Genomic DNA, 24189 nt, shown 5'->3' on the forward strand with positions numbered 1-24189 from the left:
CCTTCAATTGGGGAATGGCTGAACAAACTGTGGTATATGCGGGTGATGGAATACTAATGTGCTAAAAAGAATAATAAACTGGAGGAGTTCCAGGAAAACTGGAGAGACCACCGGGAACAGATGCAGAGCGAAAGGAGCAGAGCCAGAAGAACTCTGTACACAGAGACTGATATACTATGGTAAAATTGAATGTAATGGACCTCTGTACCAGCAGCAATACAGTGACCCAGGACAAATCTGAGGGATTTATGGTAATGACGCTACCCACATTCAGAGGAAGGACTGCAGGAGAGGAAACGTATAAGAAAAACAACTGCTTGAATGCATGGGTCAGGGTGGACATGATTGAGGGTGTGGACTCGAAACTACCACACCAATGCAACTACCAACAATTTGGAAATTGGTCTTGATCAAGGACACACGACAAAAATAGTGGAAATGTGTGTTGGCCATGTGTGGGGGGAATGTGGGGGGTGAAGGGGAAAGGAGGAGCATGAATCATGTAACCATGTTAAAAATGAATATTAATAAATGTTTGGGGAAAAAAATAAAAAAATAATAAATCCAGCCGTAATTTGGTAAATACAATTTGAGAAACCAAATTGTTTTTGAATATTCAGAAATGCAGTGAATTTTATAAAATAAATTGAGTTATTTGACTACTTAATCATTGTTATCCTGGGAAGAAAGGGGAAAGAGGGAGTAGATGATGATTTGGCTACGTAGGAATTTATAAGAATAGCTAATATTTGTGCAGGATTTTAACCTTCAAAAGTTCATTGTGTAGATGATCTAATAAATATGATGTATTTCCATGATCAAAAGCCCTGAAATAAACCGGAAATTATTTCTGACCTTTGGCTCATTCCTGCCCCACACTATGGCCTCATTACAAATGGTGAAATCCTGACCGTTTCGAGAATTTGGCATAAACTGTCCCACTTTCGCAAGAGTTTCAGTGTCATTGAGAATGAACAAGTACTCCAAAATGTTATAATGAGCCCCAGAATTTTCCATATCATTCAAAAATACTCGGTCACCAGCACTATTGTTGAAGTGCATTTTCTTCAGAAAATTATGGAGCTGAAAGGGAAGAGAAATATCAGTCACTGCCTAGTGCCCAAAGTCAGGTTTCTTATGAAAGAAAAATATATGGCCTTTATAGGAGATCCCAGTCCTCATGGCCCAAAGTTATTGCTCTTTTTTGGTGTGAGTAATAAATATCTAGGTTTCTGTAAGAAATAATCTAGACAGTAGACTGTATTCTATGGAATAGTATAATGTTTTCAGTTCAATGTTGGCTAAAAAGATGTTAATTCAAATCTGAGTTAGAGGTTCCTTTCATCCCTGAATGTAGTGCTCACAACATCATTCTGAATTGCAAAGAAGTCACATAATTCTCAGACCTAAGTCTGGCCTAGCCTCATTTTAATAATTTGGAATGTATTCAAGAGACATCATATTGAAATAACATTTAAGGAAAGAATGCCCATTATATATAATCTTATTTTCTTCACAGCTAGTCTCTCTTTTTTGCTATGTTTTGAACTGTATATGATATCTCTTTCCACCCTGTCTTTGCCTTGACTATTTCCCAATAGAATGCACTCATTCAGCCATTTAGACCTGAGTATTTAGATTATGCATTGTCTTATTTTCCTTTTTTATTTATTTTGAATAAATATACACATGTACTTACTTTTTCCCAATAGATTTTTAGCACCTTGAGGACAGAGAATCTTTAGTCTATTTTTCATCTCCATTGCATAGCCTTTCACAAATTTGAGATGATTCATTTTAGAATCTATTTAGAAATTTAAAACTTCCTTTTAATTTGAGTGAAAATATTAAGAAATAAAATTCTCTGATCTAGCAATTCTTTTCATACTTTTCCCTAGTAGTAATTTGGAATTGCTCTCCATGAGTTATAAAACTCTGTATGTTACTATTACTGGGACTGCTTCCCAAGGAGATTAGGGAAAAGAAAAGGAATCTAGATATTCCAAAATTTTTATAGCATCTCTTTTTGTGGTGGCAAAGAACTGGACAGCAAGAGGATGCCCATCAAATTAGGAATGACCAACTAGATTGAGGCACAAGATTGTGATGAAATATGACTGTTCCATAAGAAATGATGAGTAAAACCCAGACTATATTACCTGCTATGATTTAAATTCTCTGGATTCTTTATCTTAATTTATAATTATTTAGGAAATCATAAAAAGCAGGCCTAAGGAAAAAAGACACCAACCTTGTGTGGCCAGTCATTCTCTTGGCATCCTCTTCCCCAAACCAGTAATGCCAGCTCAAAACCAGACCTCGGGCATACTAGATCTCCCATAGAGTGCCCAAAGCAAGACTGAGCCCTCCTAGACAGTCCCAAGCCAGACCACCTCTACAGGCATTCTCCTAGCTACCTCCCCCAGCCAGTAGTACAACAACATGCACAGGTGTTCTCTTAGCCACCTCCTCTCTCTGCAATTCCAAGGCAAGAAACCTTACTTCCTTCCCTTAGGCCAATTTATGTTCTCCATAACATGTCTTTCCTGGGCCCTTCTGAGTTGGAAGTGTCTACCTCAGTCTTGATATGAGGTGAGTCTTCCAGATACTAAAAATCTCTAATAAGGACAATGTGTTGTTCTATGTCATTCTTGAAAAATTCAACTTCAGACCTTTTCAATAGGGAATAAGACAGGACTTTATTGTGGCTTTGGGGGGGCAAGACAAAAGGGTAAGCTCTTCTACTGTAAGTAGTGTGCCCTTCTTTTCAGGGGCAGGAATGTGTTCCTTTCCTTAAGTGAGAAGGCATGTTACATATAGCTGTTGGGTTAATTGGTCAGTGGGCATTCTCCCTAATCAGGAAAAATTATACTCACCACAGCCCACAAGCACTGCCCATACCAGGGGGACCTGCCTCTCTTATCATTCTCCCTTCAAACAATTTGAACCCAAAATTCATTTTGGGGTCATGAGGGATAAAGGTCTTATCTTCCATAACTACCTTAGGTTGACAAAGAGTCTAGAGCTGTCCCTGACTGAGATTCAGTGAGTTTTGAAGGGCTCTATGAGTGGAAGAAGGACTAAGCAATATCCAGTAGATGAGGAGGCTGAATAGGCAAACAGCTTTCTTGAGCCATCATCTGAGGTTTCAAGGTTTTGAAACTAGAGAAGAAATAGCCAAGGATTGTCTTCATGGATCATCTAGTGGTCTTCCAAAGAGCTACTTAAGATCTCTACAGGTGCATAAGTCTGGTACTGGGGATATCCCTGTTGGTAGAAAAGATTCAACATGGGAAAGATGAGTCCAGCCAGCCTGCCCTGTAACCTTAACAGCAATGGAAGTGCTTGGACTAAATTAATAGGGTCCTTTCCACCATGGGTTAACCTGTTTTATACCCTAAGTCCTCCAGGTCCTCAGAAAAATTAGTTCCCCCAGATGTCCTGGGTTAGCCAAGGGCTCTCCTGCTACTTCAGGCAAGGGGAGGTATACATCAGTTAGTACTTGACAATGCCTTTTGAAAATTGAAATAGGGGAATGGGGGAGTGTGGAATACTTGATATGACAGTTAAACACTGAACTTATCCAGGCAACCTAATTAAATATTTGTGAGCCCTTTGGGGTTATAATGGGACAGTAAAAAGCAATATAAAAGGATTTTAATAATAAAATAAGGTAGGGCAAGTGGGAATGGGGCAAACTACTCTTAATCCCTATAGGAGGGAAGATACAAGGGTTTAAGTGGTTAAGGAAATCAGGGCAGAGAAGATAAAACTTACACTAGACTAGACTAGACTAAATACAAGCTTGACAGGGTTTGGGGATTTCAGTACTTGCTTCAATGATGTTCTCTGCTGTCCCAGGGTTCAGGATGTTAGTGCAGTCCACTAACTCCACTGGATCATTCCAATAGGCTATCACAGACCTGGAGTTCCACCCTCCAAAGCTGCTGATCCAGACTTATTTTGTAGGCCCTCAAGTGGGGTTTCTTCAGTGAAATCAGGGCACACACTCTTCTACCAGCAGCAAACCTCCTAATTGTCCCAGAGTTCAAAAGCTCTGTGCCCTTTCTGCCACATTCCAAAAGCCCTTAGAATGTTCAACTCAAGCTTGCATTTTCAAATATACTTTTCTAAATTTTACACTTATCTACCTTTACTTATTCCGTATTACAAAATGCAAGCTATTAAATATAAATAACATATTTTTCTTCAATCCAGTTTCTAAGCAGTTGTGTATTTACTTCAGCAATACAGTAAATATAAATCCTTTCCCTAATGCTAAGCTGTCGTGTAAGTCATATTTCTCCTTATAAAAAGGTACTTTCCTGGAAGCAGGGCTCAAAATCTCATTACTCATTTTATAGGACCAAATAAAAATATATTTTTAGTTAAACCCATAATTAAAATGCTGAGACCATAATAAAATAAGTTGTAAACTACAAAATAATTTTTTAAACTTAGAAAGTTGTAGAATTTGTTTTTAAGAACTGCAAGTAAATGTCATGAACATATATCTGCAAAGTAGAATACTCAAGAGGGAGGAGGAAAAACTGAGATTTTTCTTTGTTTTTACTTGCACTTTATTGCAGATATAAATAAAATGTTTGACATTAAAACATTTAATATGAGAGAAGGACTTGCCTTACTCTCCCCAAAACATGAAATCCAAACCCTTAACACTTCAACACAGAATCCCTGTTTTCATGTTACAGTTCCAGAACTTCCTTCTCCAGATCACCTTTGGTGATTACTTCCCCCTTAAAACTATTAGTGCTTTCTCTCCTTCCATTGCCATGTTTGTGTCATTTCACTTTTTTTATTTGTAACCCAGTACCTAGCATACTGCTAGACACATATTTAGCCATTAACAAATATTTTTTTGATTTACTTATAGTTTCTTAGGAAACTAAAAGACTATATTGTGTAGAAATGAGCAAGATGAATTCGGGAAGGAAATTTCCACATTGAAGAAATAATTAGTCCTTGATGCACTGATGTATATGCTCTACCTAGCACAATAGCTAGTACAGATAAGTCACTTAATGTTACCTGCCATGGCTGAGGCACCCAGATTTCTTCATTTCTTATAGATTCTCTCTCTGATGTCACCAGAAGGATTTCATGCAGGGCTCTGGCCACAGCATGCACAGCATTGTAGATGGTATAACTCAGACCAGACATTCCCATATCAAAGAAATGAAGAGGAAGCATCTCCAAGGAAGCATTGAGTGAACATTCATTTGGCTCCTCATTTTCCAGTTTTTTCAGGCCTTTGAATGCTGAGCACCAGAAGTCCTTCAATAAAGGGTCCTCTGGGTATTTGGCAGGGTTCACTGTCCTGAGAAAGGACTTGAAACCACGTATCTCTTTTGTCATCTGGGAAAATGAAAGTGCTCCATGGAAACTGTAGCCATCATTCCACTGGGGTCTCATGGTGATGTCCCAATGAGAAGTGGTGATCCAGACCTTCCATAGGAGGAAATAAGCAAGAGGCTGTGAATACCTGAGGATCATGAGTGATTCTGTGTCACCATGAATGATGATGACTCTAACTGAGGATTGCATAATACGTGGCATGAACATATCCTGAGATTCTGTGTGTCTTCTCTCACTCACTGGGAGCTTCTCGGTATAAGCCAGACAGATGTCATGCTTAATCATGTCCCCTCTTAAGTTCCAGAGGAATTCCTCACCTCTCATATCATCTGTGGTCACCAGACCTACCCATGTCCATTCAAAATGTACCATTAACCTGACCATACCATGGTGCAGGGAAGAGTCCCTTTGGGCCATTTGGTAGAGTGAAGGGAACTGGTCCTTGTCACTCAGGATGGAATCAAAAGGTCCATAGCTGATCTGGATGGGAAAGAAACATGGGGCATTTTCATATCAGCACCTTTCATATTATTGAACAATTTCAGGAAAGTATACATTATCAGTAAATTATGTTGTATTAAAAGAAAGGTGGTGGATTTAAGAATTAACCACTTAAATTTCAAGGATATTTAAACTGATTTACTTATTCAGCATTACTGTCAAATACAAACTTTCCTTCACATATTAACAAAACAAAAATTAAATTGAACTGGATGAAAAAAATACCAATAATCTCAGTGGAAATTCTGACAAGTATTAGGAAGGACCTAGTAGTAACATCTCATATATTACTAATAAGTAGTAATCATTGAAATAAGTTGATATTATATAAGAAATACAAATTAGTTAATGGAAAAGAATAGCTATAAAACATGTAGAAGTAAACAATCACAGTACCCTAAAGTTTGATAACTCTAAACACTTCAGCTACTAGGGATGAGAACTTACTATTCATTAAAACTGCAAGGAAAACTGGAAAGCAGTCCTGCAGAATCAAGTTATAGGTCAAAATCTTATATCATGCCAAGATAACCTGCAAGAAGGTGCATAGCATAAACATAAAGGATGACATAAAAAAGACATTTGACAAATAAATAAAAAAATACCTTTCATATTAGTGGATCATAAAACAACTCATGATCAATCAGAGGATTGAGGGGCACAGCAGATAAATGGACAATTCTGAAAACATAAAACTATAAAGTTTTTGCAAAAACTATGGCAGGTCAGATAAAATTAGAAGAGAAATAAGTAATTGGTGGGAATATGTTTGAATAATTTTCTTGGATAAAAGCTACATTTTTAAGATATCTGAGAAATAGATTTACCAGGAAGAATACTTATAACCAAACAGAAAAATAGTTAAAGAAATAAATGGGCAGTTTTCAATGGAAGGTATTGGTAAGAATCATTAGAACTAGGAACACAGGGAAATGTAAATGAAAGCAACTATGAGGGACTACTTCATGTTTATAGGATTGGAAAAGTTAATAATCAAAGAAAATCACAAAAGTTAGAGGAGCTATGGGAATTTGACATATCATTGGTGATCCTTTAGCTGTTGTGGAAAGCAATTTGGAAATATGCCTCAGAAGTTACTTAATTGGGCATATCCTTTGAAAGAAGAAAATACTATTTTGCATGAACGTAAAAAACCTTTTTAAAAAAAAGAAAAAAGACCGACGGATAGAAAATCATTTATACTAGTTCTTTTTATGGAGGCAATCAATATTTTGAAATAAATAATTGTTTAGAATCAGTTTTATTTCTGTGAAGAGTGTTTTGTTATATTCATATAAATCCTGAATTTGTCTTGGCAAGTAGATTCCCAGGTATTTTATCTTGTCTAGAGTTATGTTAAATAGAATTTCTCTTTCTAACTCTTGCCGCTAGGTTTTGTTGGAAACATAAAAAAGCTGATCAGTTATTGGGGTTTATTTTTTACCCTGCAAGTTTGCTAAAATCATTGATTATTTCTCCTAGCTAGTGGATTTTCTCAGATTCTCTAGATATACCAACATGCCATCTACAAAGAGTGATAGTTGAGTTTCCTCATTGCCTACTTTGATCACTTCAATTTCTTTTTCTTCTCTAATGGCTACTGCTAGCATTTCTAGTATAATATTGAATCATAGTGATGATGATGGGCATCTCTGCATTACTCCTCAACATATTGGAAGACATCTAAATTATCCCCATTACAGATGATACTTGCTGATGTTTTTAAATGAATACTGTCAATTATTTTGAGGAAAGGCCCTTTATTCCCATATTTTCTAGTGTTTTCAATAGGAATGGTTGTTAAATTTTGTCAGAGGGTTTTTCCTGCATGTATTGGATACAAATAGTTTAAATAAAATATTAGCAAGGAGATTACTGCAATATATCAGGAGATCATACTCTGTAACAGAGGGAATTTATACCAGCAATGGAGGATTGGCTCAGTATTAGGAAAACAAACAAAATAATTAAATATATCAAAAGGAAAATTTCAAACATCACAGGATTTTTGTGATCTTCTTCATTGTGATTTCTTATCGTGAAATACTATTTGATTACACAAATATAACAAAACTTATTTAGTCATTCCCAGATTAATCTGCATCCCTTCTATCTACAGCTATTTGCCACAAATAAAAAAAAGATATCATAAATATTTTTGTGCAAGTAGTTTCTTTTCCCTTATACTGACCTAAGGGTGGTATTGTTGGGTTAAAGAGTAGACATATAGAGTTGTGACAAGACAAAGAACAAGAAGATAGGGTATAGTTTTGCAATGGCCAATACTGCTCTGAGAAGATAGATTTTGCCCAGGATCATAAATAATTCCCCAACTGATAAATGGTCAAAAGATATAAACTGGAATTATGGTTGAGGCTTTAGCCTGTATCTTGCAGGAATTCCATCCTGACATTTTCTACATTACAGTAGTTTTCAGAAAAAAAGAAATGAAAGCTATTCATAGTCATACAAAAATCCTCTAAATTACCACTGATTAAACCACTTGTTAGGTATTACTTCATAATTCTCAGATTAGCTAATGTGACAGAAGAGAAATATGGGAAATGTTGGAGAGAATGTGGAAAAATAAGGACACTGATGCTTGTTGATGGAGTTGCCAACTGATCCTACCCTTCTGAAAACTATTTTGAAACTATGTCCAAAGTGGTATAAAACTGTGCATAACCTTTGATTAGGTATATATGTGGAAGTGATGAGACTTGTTCACTTACTGTATATAGAGTGCTTAAAAGAGAAAAGGTTGACAAATTGACTATGAGGTTATGACCATGAGTGAGAGGGAGGAGTAAATGACTGACCTCAAGAGAAAAAGAGAAGTATGGATTTTGAGGAGTTTGGGGATAGGGAAGTAGTGAGGTTAGCTCTATATCCCAAAGAGATTTTTAGAAACAAAAAAGTACTTATAAGGAAAAAAAGTACACCAACTCTGTGTGTACGCAAGAAATTAGAAACTGAGGAGATCCCCATCAACTTGAGGCAGAGGATGAGAGCAGATAAGTGATTTGATCATCATCAGTATGCTATATGTTTTGTCTCTTTGATTCCAAAACCAGCATCTTACCATTAACTCACCCCATCCACCAACTAACTGAAAAAGTAAGTTAGGATGTTTATTAAGGACCAACTAGTTACAAACACTTTGCTAGTAAGAAAAGGGATTACAAAGATTTAAAGTTGGACCCTGCTCTAAAGGAAGCCACAGACTAATGGGGGAGCTATCATGCAAACTGTAATGCAAAGATGCAATAAAGGCTTTTGCCCTTGCAAAAGTTAACTGAAAACTTCTGGTAGTTAAACCTTAGAATCCTGACAAACAGTCAGTTGGTTCCTGAGTCTTGAGGAGAGCAGAAGGACCAACTGGAGCTTTGCCTTTAGCTTTCAGCTTTGCTTTGGCCTATGCCTTTTCTCTGGAAAATTTGAACTTAGCTAATTTTCTCTGGACCTCTCCATGACCTTCTCCATTCTATTCTCCTGTTACCTTTCTTGTTTTCCTGTAGGCTCTGGGAGGAAGGGTGGCTTTTGGGTTTTTAGTGAATAGACTTTGTGGGTTAGTTTCCCTATAGGGAAGTAGGACATCCTTGAATCAAACCATCCCTTGCTTTATTGATTTATTATACCCTATACTTTAAAAGCAGCCAAATCTTCCCTGGCTGAGAGAGCAAGTTCTCTCTCAATCTAACCCATTCCTGTGACCCTCCCCCATCTTGAGTTTCTCCCTAGCAGCTGTCAGAAACCCCAAACTCTTCTCTCCCTCTGACTAATTTTGAACATTAATAAATCCCCTTATTACTTAATCAAACCCTCTGGTGAATCATTGTGCTGAAGAATTAGGCAAGGGTTCAAGGAGAAGGAATTATCCTCTTTATTTCCTGAGGGAACTGGAGGCATCCATCTTGGGAGGAAGTAGTTGCCCTACACTTCCTACAGAATCCCTTCTGTTTCACTGACAGGGAGGAGCCTTGATACTCCTCCTTCGATGACTTGAGAAACTGACAAGAAAGCCCTCAAGGCAGATTTAAACCATTTCTGTCTGGCCTTATTCCTTGTGTCTATAGAAGTACCTTTCCTGCCTGGAAGGGTTCAGCCTATTACCCCCCAGTATACTCTGTCTCTAGCCTGAGTGTCTAGTCTGTGTTAGCTGCCTCTCCTGAATACTTCACCTGTACACTTACCATCCAAATACCACCTTGTCCATTCCTCCCTAAACTTACCCATCCCTTCCATTCCTCTCCTACTACCTCAATCACCTTCATTCCTTCCTTTAACCTAAATATTCCAAGATCACCTCACATTTTTGATAACAAAACAAACATGTACAAGGAAGATATATGCAGGATAAACCTGATAAATTGGAGCTTATCAAGAAGTAGTAAATAGTAGATTTAATGATTACAGACTAGGGAAAGACTTTTGTAGAAGGTGGGATTTTTATCTAGGGCATAAAGGAAAGTGGAACTGTCAGAACATCAAGATGAAAGTGGGCGATTCTAAGTATGGGTGACAGCTCATCCCCCATGAAAATAACTTGAGTCAAGAAATACAGTATTGAGTGTAAGGAAGAGCCAGGAACTCATTGTTACTGAATTAATGAATCCACGGAGGGGAATAAAGTATAATAAAGTGGCACAGGTAGGAGAGAGTCAGGCTATGAAGGACATTGAATGCCAAACTGGGGATTTTGCATTTGCACCTAAAGGAAACATTCTTGGTCACATCCTTGCAGGACTTCTTGATTCACCATTTAACTGTCCTCAAATCAGGTCAAAGAAACATCCATTTTGACCTCTGTCTCAGAACGGAGGCATCCTGTTAGGTCAGGTCACATTAAAACCTTACCACCTGTTACAACCATCTTTCAGGGTCTTCAATTTATCTTTTAACACACCTCAGATGAATGTCTTCATGTTAAACTAACCCTTCAGACTGTTGTAGCACTTTCTGGATGCCCCACTGATTTTTAGATCAGTTGTGGATCCCAAAACAAGAACAATCTAAAGGCAAGAGCTGGAAGCAATCTTATAGGTAATATATTCCAACACTACCTTTTTTCAGAAGAGGAAACTAAGGACCCAAAGTGACTGATTGTAAGAATAGACAGTATTTTTAGAGGTTATAAAGCACTTTACCTGTATGTCTTCATCTGAGATGCACAAAGCCCTGTTTTTATTATCTCCCTTTCCTGGGCAGGGGAAGAAAGAAGCTCAAAGAGGTGATGGGATTTACCAAAGATCACAGAACTGGGAAGTGTCTGAGGCAGATTTCAAACCCTGGGCTTTTTTCATCCAATAGCTCCCTCTCCCTTTTCTGGAGCATTTAATGGTTGGCACACACTGGTTTATGTTGTGGTCAGCTGCTTGAGCCAATGCAGCTCCTTGGGGAATGAGCCAGAAAAGCATGGAATCCATTTTTAATTAGGTCCATTTAGGTGATCGTGTGATTTTTTTTTTGTCTCTCTCTCTCTCCCTCTAAGCCTTACCAATAAATAATTACCAATTAATATACAGTATCAAGAGAATTTTGTGGTCACAGATCAAATACTTTCTGGGATTGTCTTGGCAGTAGACTCTCTTTTTTTGATATTGTCTACAGTAATTTTCAATTGAATTTCTCCTTCTATATCTTGATGTTGGATTTTAAAGTGAATATAGAAGTATTCTGATAATTGATATGGTTTAATTTTTTTATCCTACAACTTTAATAAAGTTTTTAATTGTTTTTATAACTTTTTGTTTGATTCTGTATGTATATCACATATCATCTGGGAAGACTGATTTTATTTTCTCATTGCCTGTTCTGATTCCTTCATTTCTTCTTCTCTTATTGCTATAGCTAGTGTTTCTACCACACTATTGGATGAGAGTGATGATAATGGATATCTTTGCTTCAGCCCTGATCTCACTAGGAAGGCTTCTACTTTATCCTCATGGTTTTAAATAGGTGGCAATTTATTATTTTGAAGAATGTTCTATTTATTCCAGCACCCTGTGGGCTCTTTATAGGAACTGGTGCTTAATTTTGTCAAAAACTTTTCCCGCATCTATTGAAATATCCATAGGATTTTTGTTGATTTTTGTTATTAATATGATAAATTATGGTGATGCTTTTCCTAATGTTAAACCAACCCTGAAACCCTGGTTCAAAACCCACCGACTCATGATGAATGATCCTTGTGATATATTGCTATAATCTTGATCCTAGAATTTTATTTCAAATTTCTACATCAATATTCATTTAGGAGTTTGGTCTCTAATTTTCTTTTGACCTTTGTGCTTTCACATAAGGCCTCAAACTCAGAGTAGACGCAATTAAATGTGCTATAAGCTTGTGCAGAAGACATTAGCATACTTGATTCCAGAAGGAGAGATGTCATGTAATATAATTTTACTCCATCCCTTGAAAAGGGCAGCCCTGCCCACCATTCCATTAACCATGTTTAACTCAATTTCCATCTCCATAAAATTACTTTTAAAAAAGGAAATGAAAAGCCTAATAAGGACCAAGATGAGTCAGACATGACTGAAATGCCTGAAAAACAAGAAAAAAAAATTTATTGAAGGAACAATTGATGGATTCAACCATCCAAACTGGAGTGTTGACAATCTTATCAATGATGGATTAAAGAAATGGAGTATATTAGTGATATTCATGTGAACATTAAATATGGAGCACAAAAGGCAAAAAGATAAAAAGGGGCATTTTAAAAATCTTCAGATAACGGGATGCAATAGGGCCTTATCATTAAGGTAGAGAAAATTAGAGAAAATCGGGTAAAGTTACAGTGAGGTGTGTGCAGGTAGGTAGGATTCAAGTGTTCTCAAGTACATGAAACATAGATATCCTGATATGATACATTTCATTTCTTAAGCACCACTTCCGACTTGTGAAAGAATTTTGATTCAGTGTTTCAGACATAGGGAACAAAAGAGTGAATAAATGAGGAAACAACAGTTTGATTTTGTGAGCTTATCCATTTATTATGCAAAGAATATCACTGACTTAAAAGAGCAGGACAAGGTCCTATCCATCATCTTTTAACTGGACTTTAACTACAAGGGGCTATATACTTTTATATATTAAAAAATAATCACATAAGACCAATTAATTTTTAAAAATACAGTATAAATAATCTGATTTTTAATTGAGTGGAAGATAAGAAAATTTTCTACATTGGAAGAGGAAGAATGAAAAGGTCCAATTTCAAAAAGTCAGAAAAGAGGGTGTTTTACTCCTCCCAAGGGTCTGTATATAATCATATAAACATAAAAACAATAATTAATTGATCAGTATGTGTCCAGTTTTAAAATAAAACATATAGGCTGCTTGAGATATCTAATTATGGGAAAATTCCTTATATCTGTTTCAGTATCTGACTGTATTTCTGTTTAAGATATGTTAATGATTCTCTATAGAGGACGTATTGGTGGTCCACTTTCCCATTGAAAGAGGGCTACTTTCAAAAAATGTTTATACAGTTTTTCTGAGTTTCCAAAATTTAACAATTTCTCATAGAAAAAAAATTTTGACTAGCCTTATAATTCAATACCAAGAGAAGTGTGCTAGTTCCAGAACTGAGTCATCAGACTGAGTCAGTGTGGTTTCATGGATTTCCACAATTATCCATTTGTTAATCCTTTCAGTTTCTCAAGTTAAATGCTTCTTACTCTTCCATTACTTGGCCTCAGCAAGATCACACAACACTTGGGAATAAAGATGCAGCCCAGTAAACCAGCACTGGAGGCCAGGATGGAGAAGATCTCCACAACCACCATGGCTTTGCCCTTGGTGCTCTGGTATGTGGGCAAGAAGGAGACCCACACACTGCAGAACACCAGCATGCTGAAGGTGATGAACTTAGCTTCATTGAAGATCTCAGGAGGGCAAATGCTATGTTTATACCCAGGCAACTTTTCTTTGAAGATGGGCAATGAAGAGAACCCTCTACCTGCCAAGGCAACCCCTTCCCTTTTGAGCTAGGTCTGTTCTTTAGAAAGGATATTCTTAATAATAATTATTAAGAGGAGAGGTGAAGCCAAGAATTCATCATACAGAAACAAAAGGTGGACCTGCCCTTAGAACGTCAAAGGAACCTTAAAATATGCTTTTTAAATTACTAGTCACACACTGAACATGGGTAAGAGTGAGGGGGCTCTCAAGAGAAAAACAACTTGAAAATTAGACTGCAAGGGTATATTTTGAGGGATAAGTGGAGAAATGGAAGTAAAACTACACACAGAGGAGAGATATGAACAGGAGGTTGGCCAGCAATACCCTGCAGGGATCTTGGGTCCTATGAGGGTCCAGAGAAGTCCTCCTTGGGATAAGGAGGTGGTGAGAATCATTAGAAAGTCAGGAGAATCAAAAGGATCACTGACACAGATAACTCATGGCATCAATGTCAACTTTATTGAGGGTGGGCATGATTCTTATAGGAAAATGAGTTGTTACTACATTTACCAACCAATCATACTGAGAGGTTACTCCAAACATACCCATCCACATAGTTACAAGCAATGTTTATGTGACAACAGATAACCATGGGTATCCATGAGATACATGAATACAAACTCAAGATGGTGCCTCTTCTGTTAGAGTCTCCAGGGATATGATACACAAACCTCAAGTTTCCAGGGCAAGCTGTCCAAGGTTTATACCCAAGTCACTCAGGCTTATTTAATGTACTGCATTCCTTTACATAGGGATCCAACAATGAGGGAGCTGATCAGGGAAGTGCTGGCAATCTACCCCCCAACTACTGCCTTAAGTTCTGAACCTGGGCACAAGAAAAAATCCAGTCTCTGGGATCTTTCTGAAGTCTCCATTGTTAGTGCCTCCTATGCCAAAACCTTTTAATACAAAGGCCTGGCACAATGCTGCAATGAAGTTCCAAAGTCACTTGGACAGTTCAAGCCTGTGTTAAAGGCTTTAGCCCCAGGGCAAAGTACCTCACAGTTCTCTGAGACCTGCAAATCATCAGCAGTTTCTAGAGATAACTAAATCAGCAACTTTCAGTGTGCACAGCCCACAGGCCATGGTACCACCTTGAATGAAATGAAAGTTGTAGAAACCTGGAACTACAGCTGAGGGTTGCAGTAAGGAAAAACTGAAGTTTAAGACAATGCCCCCACTATCAGAAAACAGAAATAGAAGACAAAGTGAAAAAAAGTCTGGGAAAATGAGGAGACATCAAAAGAAACATCTATCCAAAGAAAATGTCTAAGGAGGCAAAGAACAACAAGGCTCAGACTGAGATAGAGATAGGATACAAAAGCCTCCACATACAAAACTTGAAATAATAATGGGAATTGGTCTCAGGTGCTAGAAGAGTTCAAAAAGAAATCCAAAAATCAAATAAGAGAAATGGAAGGAAAATGGGGAAAGGAATTGAAAGTAATGCAAAAAGAAAATTGGACCTGAAGAAGCAAAAATTGGTCAAGTGGCAAAAGAACCATGAAAATCTAATTCAGGGAAAGTAAAATGGAGCAAATGGAAAAGGATAATCAAAAGGTGATGGAAGAAAGTCATTCCTTGTAGAGTGGAATTGGGCATATAGAAGCTAATGACTTCATGAATCAAAATCAAAAGAATTTTGAACTTAGAAGAAAATATGAAATATCTGACTGAAAAGCAATTGACTTTGAAGATAGATCCAGTTAAGACCAAAAAATTGTAAAAGAAAACTGCTTTGATATTCTTTGAATCCTAAATTAAAAGAGAAATTGAAAGAGTCCACAGATCACCTCCTGCACTGAATCCCCAAATGACAACTTCCAGGAATATTATAGCCAAATTGAAGAAATCCCATGCTAAGGAGAAAATCCTGGAGTTTTTTATGTGCTTCCACATTGTTTTATATTATACATTTATAAACAGTATTCAGAGACTGTCCATAGACTTTGTCAAATAGCCAGAGGAGACCATGTTGCAAGTGTTAATGATTCCTGTCTTCTCAACATTTCCTCAAGGTTTGCTATTGCTTTATGTCCCTATGGGCCATAAGGAAAGTAAAAACAATAACTGATTGACATGGGACTAGTTTTCAGATAAGACATATAGATTGCTTGAGATTTACAAGTTTTCTCTAATTCTCCTTCCACCAATCTTAGGATCTAACATTTCTTGGCAACACAACCTAAGTTCTTGGTTAAGAGTTTCTACAGAGCAGGTAGAGGTCTTCCAGTTTCCCAGGCACACAAGGCCATATTCAAACAATGCAATAAGATATTCTCCCAATTATCACAACTGAATAAACTTTTCTCACAGGACATACATTAGACTAGGCACAGAACTGAATAAAAATGGAAGTAAGTTAGCTAGAGAATTGAGTCACAAGATTGGTTCATACAATACTCAAATTTAAGCACATGCTCTCCTAATCCCTCAATTTCTCATACATGATGCTTCCTCTCTTGCACTCTGACATTTCTTATACATTCTTGAGTGTTCCCATATGGCCTCAGTAAGATCACCCAACACTTGGGAATAAAGATGCAGCCTAGTAAGCCAGCACTGGAGGCCAGGATGGAGAAGATCTCCACCACCACCATCGCCTTGCCCTTGGTGCTCTGGTAAGTGGGCAGGAAGGAGACCCACACACTGCAAAATACAAGCATGCTGAAGGTGATGAACTTGGCTTCATTGAAGGTGTCAGGCAGGCTCCTGGCCAGGAAAGCCACCGTGAAGCTCCCCAAGGCTAAGAAGCCAATGTAGCCCAAGACACAGTAGAAACCAAGGACAGAGCCCTCATTACATTCAATGATGATCTGATTGGGTTGGGAACATGTATCTGTGTCTGGGAAGGGGGGTGAGATTCCCAGCCAGATGCCACATAGAATCACTTGAATCCCAGAACAAAGGAGTACAACACAGTTGGAAACTCTCGGTTGAAGCCATATCTTGCTCCTGCTCCCTGGTGCTGTAACCTTGAAGGCCAGAACTACCAGAATGGTTTTTGCTAAAATGGAAGAAACAGCCACAGTGAAGACAAGCCCAAAAGTTGTTTGTCTGAAGAGGCAGGTGGCTGCAGTGGGACGGCCAATGAAGAGCAAGGAGCAGAGAAAACACAAAGTGAGGGAGATGAGGAGAGTGTAGCTGAGGGCCCAGTTATTGGCTTTGACTATGGGGGTGTTTTTGAATTTCACAAACACCCCAAGAATCAGAACTGTCAGCACAGAGAATATAAGGGCCAAAATGGTTAGAGTCATTCCCAGAGGTTCTTTTATGGCCAGAAAGGTAATGGCTTTGGGGAGGCAGTGATCTCTCCCCTTATTTGGATACTTGTCTTCAGGACACTTCATACAGTGCTTCATATCTGTAGAGAACAAGAAGTATATCATTGTTTGATGCTTTTAGGAATCTTCTTCTTCTTAGACACAGCAAACAGACAAAATAGCTCTGATCAGTTCTTTTGACTAGAGAGGATGTGATATATGTCTCAAGGTATAATTAAATATAATGTCATTGTGCCATCTAGTTGATCAAGTTCAGTTCCACTGTGCCAATTTATAAAACTTTGTAATTTTTAAGTCTTAAGTCAAGTTATTTCTCAATATTAATTTTTTTCCAATGGAAAAAATGCTCTGCAGTCTATGTATATAACCTATTACATGCATGCCTGGTTCTACCTTTCCAATATTAATCATGATAAAAATTTGATATTAGTAATCCCTTTCTACAGAAGAGGTAACCAAAGCATGCATAAGTGACTTCCTAAGATCATACAGAGAGTAAGCATCTGAGACCATATTGGAATTCAGATCTTCCTGACTCTAGCCCCAACTGTATTCACTGTACAACTTACTTACTGAACTCATACTCAGATTTGATGATTGAATTCTCAGAATGCAGTGCACTATTATATGTTTTTACAGGTAATGTGAGGGTCTGATCCCCCTCTAAAATAATGAATCATCAGTCTTCCTTAATAGTGAGTCAACAGGTAAAATTAGATTGCAGCAATGTTTTTGGCATTTTTTACTATAAGAAAATAGTAAAAATAGATTTTACAGATCATTCCTCCATGAAACTGTACCATCCTTTTCACAAATGCCCCAGGCAGTCAATCTTAGAATATTATGATAGTATAGTAAAAAAGGAAGGATCACAACAAAGTCTAGTAGCTTCTCCAGTACTATTTTTGTTTTCCAACCTTATTCTGGTGGGGGATAACTGACTTCAAACAAATAGTCCGGAAATAGTAACATTCATTTATGATAGAGTCCACTATCAGATGAAAATGGCTGGGGTTTTTTGATGTCTTCATTTACACTTGTCCCTAACAGAACTCATTTACTCTTTTGACCTGTTCTCTCAGCTCAATGAGATTTTCTTGAAGTTGAACACAGTCATCTTATCTTCTCACTACTTTGAAGAGCTCCTTACTTTTAAAGGCAGCTAGGTTGTGCACTTAGGTGAAAACACTGGATTTGGAGTCAGGGTGATCAAAGTTGCAATCTGACCTCAGACATTTACTAACTGCATGACCCTGGGCAAATTACCCCAGTACTTCATCTGTAAAATGGGTATGCTAATAGCTTCTACCTCCATGGGTTGTTGGAAAGATGAAATAAAATACTGCTTGTAGTGCTTTGAAATTTTTAAGGTGTTACATGTATGTTTTACAAATTTCTACCCTGAGGACTTCATTTCCCAGCATTCTTTACTCTTCCCAGGGTTCCCTTGGCTTGCATACTGGTGTTGTGCCCTGGTGGGGTTTTGTTTATAAATTTGGTGAAACTCATGCTGAGAGGGCTTTTGGGGCTTTGGCTTTGGCTCAAGAGTGGTAGACTGCTGGGTCTCTGGCCCTTTGCTCTTCTCACTCTGCTGAAGGAATCCCTTTTCTGTCTTACTTTGTTGTTATTAAATACTAAAAATTGAAATACTTGGAGTAATCATTCATTTTTAGTCTTTCTTATTTGGAAACATGAAGGGACTTCAGAACTTTTAAGTAAGTAAAGAAACCGGGTTTCTTCTGCCATAGGCTACCCTCTCCCCTCCCCCACCCAACTCTCTTATGAGTTTTCCTGGGCTCACTGCCTAGATTATCAGGACCACCTCTACATGTTCCTAAGATTTCCCCTTGGATAATGTCTATTGTACCTTTAGCAGTGGAACATTCTTTACTTTTAATGTCTACCTCCCCCATAAATCTCCTGGGGAGAGATCTTTTATGCAAACTTAGAGCCACAATAACTTGCTCTCCTGATGGCTCTATATCACTGGAATTGCCTGTGGAATCTTTGAATTTGCTCCCTGTACTTCTATCAAGAGGGCTGTCAGTTAGATGTGCCAAGTGACTATAGGGAACTGAAAGGATAACTGAATAACCAAAATAATAACACTTAGCTGGGGATAACAAATAACAGAATAAAAACCAGTAATAACCAAGGAAAGTAACACAGTGGGTCCAATGTGTCAACCAAATATCTGGAAAACAACTTACAGAGGCAGGATTGTACTATCTAAACTGTTTAATAACAAATTGGGGACAGGTAAGGGAAGGGATCAGATATTTCTATTTTGAAATCACTAATGGGATTCTCCCAAAGTTGGAGAGGAAATATCTACTCTATCATTAATCTAACAACTAGAATAACAGGTCCAGCTATAGTCAGGGATCTCACATGTATCTAAGTCTTCAATTGATGATGACTTCAGCTGATCCTCAATGCTGTTCAGGGTAACTGCCAGTTAATCCAGTACTGGAGATTGAGCTAGGCTTATTGGCATTCAGTGTCCACCATTGAAAATGTCTCACCACTGCTTGGCCAATCCCCAGCAAACAGGTCTTGATAGAAATAATCCTCTTGGAAAAAGCAAGCTTCACAGACAGGGTAAAACAGGTCTCCCTTTTCTCTGGAGTGCAACTGTCACTCCTTCATTGTGTTAGACCCACGGACTTCTTAGGCTGTCGGCAAGCTGTGCCCGTCACTCAAATACATCTATGCTACTCTAACTTTCCTTCTAACACTTGCTATGGGGAAATCACTAAACCCCTTATAGCATTAACAAAAAATTCGGGCTCTGAACTGCTAAAATTAGAAGCAGAACACCTGAAAGCTCTTTCACAATTAAAACAGGCAATTCTATCTTCCTCTGCTCTAGGCATCCCAAATTACAATCAACCATTCACTTTATGCATACATGAATGAAGAGGGGTAGCTTCAGATGTTTTGACTCAATCTTTGGGACCTGCTCAGCATCCAGCTGCTTATTATTCAGCCCAGTAGTCCAGCTGGAACCAGTATCTTCAGGAGCACCACCATGTCTTAGAGGTATAGCTGCCACAGCCTTGCTAATGACTAAATCTATTGCTTTAGTATCAGGATGCCCTTTAAATATAATGTGCCCACATGAAGTCGAAGCATTGTTGCTATGACATAAAACACAGGCATTTTCCAATCAGAGAATTACAAGATATGAAGTAACCCTGTTAACTAATGAAAACGTTGCATTGAAAAATTGTGCAGTTCTAAATCCTGCAACCTTGCTTCTTGATTTACCAGTTTCAGGAGAACCTGTGCACAATTGTGAATCTTTCATGTCCATGGCTGAAAAAAACTCAAAATAATTTATTGGGTACTCCTTTAAGCAATCCAGATCTCATATTATTTATATATGGGTCTTCTTTTATGAAGAATGGCATAAGCTATACAGGGACTGCTGTAGTAACAGAATTTGCCCCTCTGTGGTCACCTTCGCTGCCCTCAAATATAAGTGCTCAAGGTGCGGAACTCATGACTCTTAAATATGCCTGTATAACTGCCACAGATAAGAAGGCAACAATTTACACAGATTCTAAATATACATTCGGCTTATGTAATGCATTGGGGATGCTTTGACTTCAAAGGGGATTTTTGACATCAGCCAGAAAATGCATAGCCAATGCAGACATTATTAATGAAGTTCTTTCTGCCCTCCAGCTCCTTGAAGCCCTAGCTATAGTTCATTGTTCTGCCCACACATGTGGCACTGACCCTCTCTCCAGGGGAAATGATCAGGTAGATACTGCTGCAAAATTAGCAGCCTTAGAAGGGTCTGAATTAATTTTATCATTGACAAATACTAATGATTTGGATCTATCCCTTTCTTATAATGACAAGGAAGAGGACAAATGGAAACAAAAATTTAAGGCCAAATTAATAAATGGAGTATGGGTGTCATTTGCCAGCAAACCCATTCTCCCTAGAAATGTATATCACCAAATTTGCCATTCTATATATAAAAATGGTCATTTTGGAACCTGAGACATTGTGGACTCTGTTAAATGAGTATGGATAGTCCCTGGCATAACTACAATAGCCTCTAGAGTGTATACGACCTGCCCTACCTGCCAAGCATTTAATCAGCACACCTTTTGTGGCATAGTTTGGATGGGCATCCTCTTGATTACACTCGTTTTGAACATCCCCAAATTAATTTTATTATAATGCCAAAAGCTGAACAGTATAAATTTTGCATGGTCATAGTAGATCAACTGACCAGGTGTCCTGAAGCATTTCCTACTGCTTGAGCCACAGTGACTTTTGTTGACAAAGTGCTTTTAAAAGAAATTATTCTTCGTTTTGGCCTCCCAGCATGCATTGATTCAGATAGAGGCACTCATTTTACAGATTCAATCTTATCTCAAATATATTCATGTTTGGGGTTAACTCCTAAATATCATGTACCATACCATCCCTAGAGGTCAGGCCAAGTTGAAAGAATGATTAATGAACTAAAAACCATGATTGGAAAATTGTGCACTGAGACTCATCTAAAATGACATGCACTTCCAAGTTAAGATGGCAGTAGAGTAGAAGCAATTTGCTTAACCTCCCCTAACCCACACATATAGGACTCCTCAAGAAGACACAAAAATAAATCCAGACAAATGAAGGGACCCCACAACAGGGGGCAGCATTGAAGGTATGTGGAATTGGGGCATTTCCATTCTATAAAGAGGTGAAACAGCTGTCACTAAAACGTGAGCAGAACAACCCCCCAAAACCACCTACAGAGCCAAAGCCAGTGCATAAGAGTTAGAGCAATTTTAGGACATTCATTAAGTCCTTGACAGCCACCTGGGAACACCAGGGCCTGCTCCATAGAGCAGCAAGACTCAAGATCCCAAGAGGCTAAAGAACTTGCAGACTTTGAACAAAGACCTTGAGCTCAGGCTTGGACCTTGGGTGGGGACCACTGCAGAGGGGTGTATGACTGTGGAAGCAGAGCCCTGAGACTGTTAGACAAGCTTCAGGGAGAGGAACAAGCAAGGACATCACCAGGAGGCTTGACCCTGAGAATAACTAGATCTAAAACCTCAGCAGCCTAAAGAGTGTAGAGAGACCCTAGGTGTGAGGATAAACCTGAGAAGGAACTCGGCTCACAATGGTAAGCCATTCACAAGAACCCCAAAAGAGAAAGATCAACACGAAAAAATCTTTAACACTCAACAACTTTTACACAGAGAAAATCCAGACAACAGAGCAAACAGCAGAGGAGAACAAGCAAATAATCAGATTCATAACTTCCCAAAAAAAATGAAAGCTGGTCACAAGCTCTTGAAGAGTTCAAATCTGATATAATGAGAAAGATGGAAGAGATCTGGCAAGAAAATAATAGTTTAAAAGGCAGAATTTTGAAATTGGAAAATGAGGCTCAGAAATCAAATGAACTGATAAGCAAAATAAACACCAGAAATGATCAGAATGAAAAGGAAAACCAGTCCCTAAAGGATAGAATTGAGCAATTAGAAGCTAATGGTTTCTCAAAACAGCAAGAACAAATAAAGCAAAGTAAAAAGACTGATAAAATATAAACATGAAATTTTTAAAACATGAAAGTTTTCAAAAAAAGGAAACATAAAATATCTCAATGAGAAATTGACAGATCAAGAAAAAAAGGTCTACAAGAGGCAATTTGAGAATCACTGGTCTTCCTGGAAAAGCTGAAATTAATAGAAATTTGGACTCCATACTAAAAGAAATTATTCAGCAAAATTGCCCTGAAGTTCTACAACAAGAGGGCAATATAGACATTGAAAAGATCCATAAATCACCCTCTACTCTAGACCCTGAAAGGACAACCCCCAGGAATATAATAGCCAAATTCAAAAGCTTCCAAGTAAAAGAAAAAATTTTACAAGAAGCCAGAAAGAGTCAATTCAGATATCAAGGGGCACCAATGAGGATCACAGAGGATCTTGCAGCCTCCGCACTAAAAGACCTCAAAGCTTGGAATATGATATTCAGAAAGAAAATAGAACTGGGTCTATAACCAAGGATCACCTACCCATCAAAACTGACTATATACTTCCAGGGGAACAAACACAGGAATTATACGAAAAAAACTACAAAACACTTTCCAAACAATTAAAACTAGATCTAAACAATTGGAAAAACATTGAATGCTCATGGGTAGGACGAGCTAACATAATAAAAATTACCCATTCTACCCAAATTAATTTACCTATTTAAGCGCCATACCTATCAAACTACCAAAAAACTTTTTCACTGAAAAAACTATAACAAAGTTCATTTGGAATAACAAAAGATCAAGAATATCAAGGGAAATAATGAAAAAAAATGTGAAAGAAGGGGGTCTAGGAGTACCAGATATTAAACTATACTATAAAGCAGCGGTCATCAAAACAATATGGTACTGGCTAAGAGATAGAAGGGAGGATCAGTGGAATAGACTTGGGGGTAATGACATCAGCAAGACAGTGTATGATAAACACAAAGAGCCCAACTTTTGGTACAAAAATCCACTATTTGACAAAAACTGCTGGGAAATTTGGAAAACAATATGGGAGAGATTAGGTTTAGATCAACATCTCACACCCTACACCAAGATCATTTCAGAATGGATAAATGACTTGAATATAAAGAGGGAAATTATAAATAAGTTAAGTGAACACAGAATAGTATACCTGTCAGATCTCTGGGAAAGGAAAGATTTTAAAACCAAGCAAGAGTTAGAGAAAATTACAAAATGTAAAATAAATAATTTTGATTATATCAAGTTAAAAAGCTTTTGTACAAGCAAAAACAAGATAGTCAAAATCAGAAGGGAAACAACAAATTGAGGGAAAATCTTTATAACAAAAAACTCTGACAGAGGTCTAATTACTCAAATATACAAGGAGTTAAATCAATTGTATAAAAAATCAAGCCATTCCCCAATTGATAAATGGGCAAGGGCCATGAATAGGCAATTTTTACATAAAGAAATCAAATCTACCAATAAACACATGAAAAAGTGCTCTAAATCTGTAATAATTAGAGAAATGCAAATCAAAACAACTCTGAGATA

General features: G+C 37.7%; 1 protein-coding gene across 1 annotated transcript in view; it reads right to left on the bottom strand.

Moving 5' to 3' along the window:
* The window catches only part of LOC123246062 (vomeronasal type-2 receptor 26-like), a 186154-nt gene that overhangs the window by 18777 nt on the left and 143188 nt on the right, over window positions 1–24189 (bottom strand). Inside the window, exons 3-4 of the mRNA XM_044675014.1 lie at window positions 5050–5856; window positions 856–1083 (exon numbers count right to left, since the gene is read on the bottom strand). Coding sequence (XP_044530949.1) covers window positions 856–1083; window positions 5050–5856 — 1035 coding nt within the window. The remainder of the gene's footprint in view (window positions 1–855; window positions 1084–5049; window positions 5857–24189) is intronic.

Source organism: Gracilinanus agilis, chromosome 1, assembly GCF_016433145.1.
Source record: "Gracilinanus agilis isolate LMUSP501 chromosome 1, AgileGrace, whole genome shotgun sequence".
Classification (NCBI taxonomy): Eukaryota; Metazoa; Chordata; class Mammalia; order Didelphimorphia; family Didelphidae; genus Gracilinanus; species Gracilinanus agilis.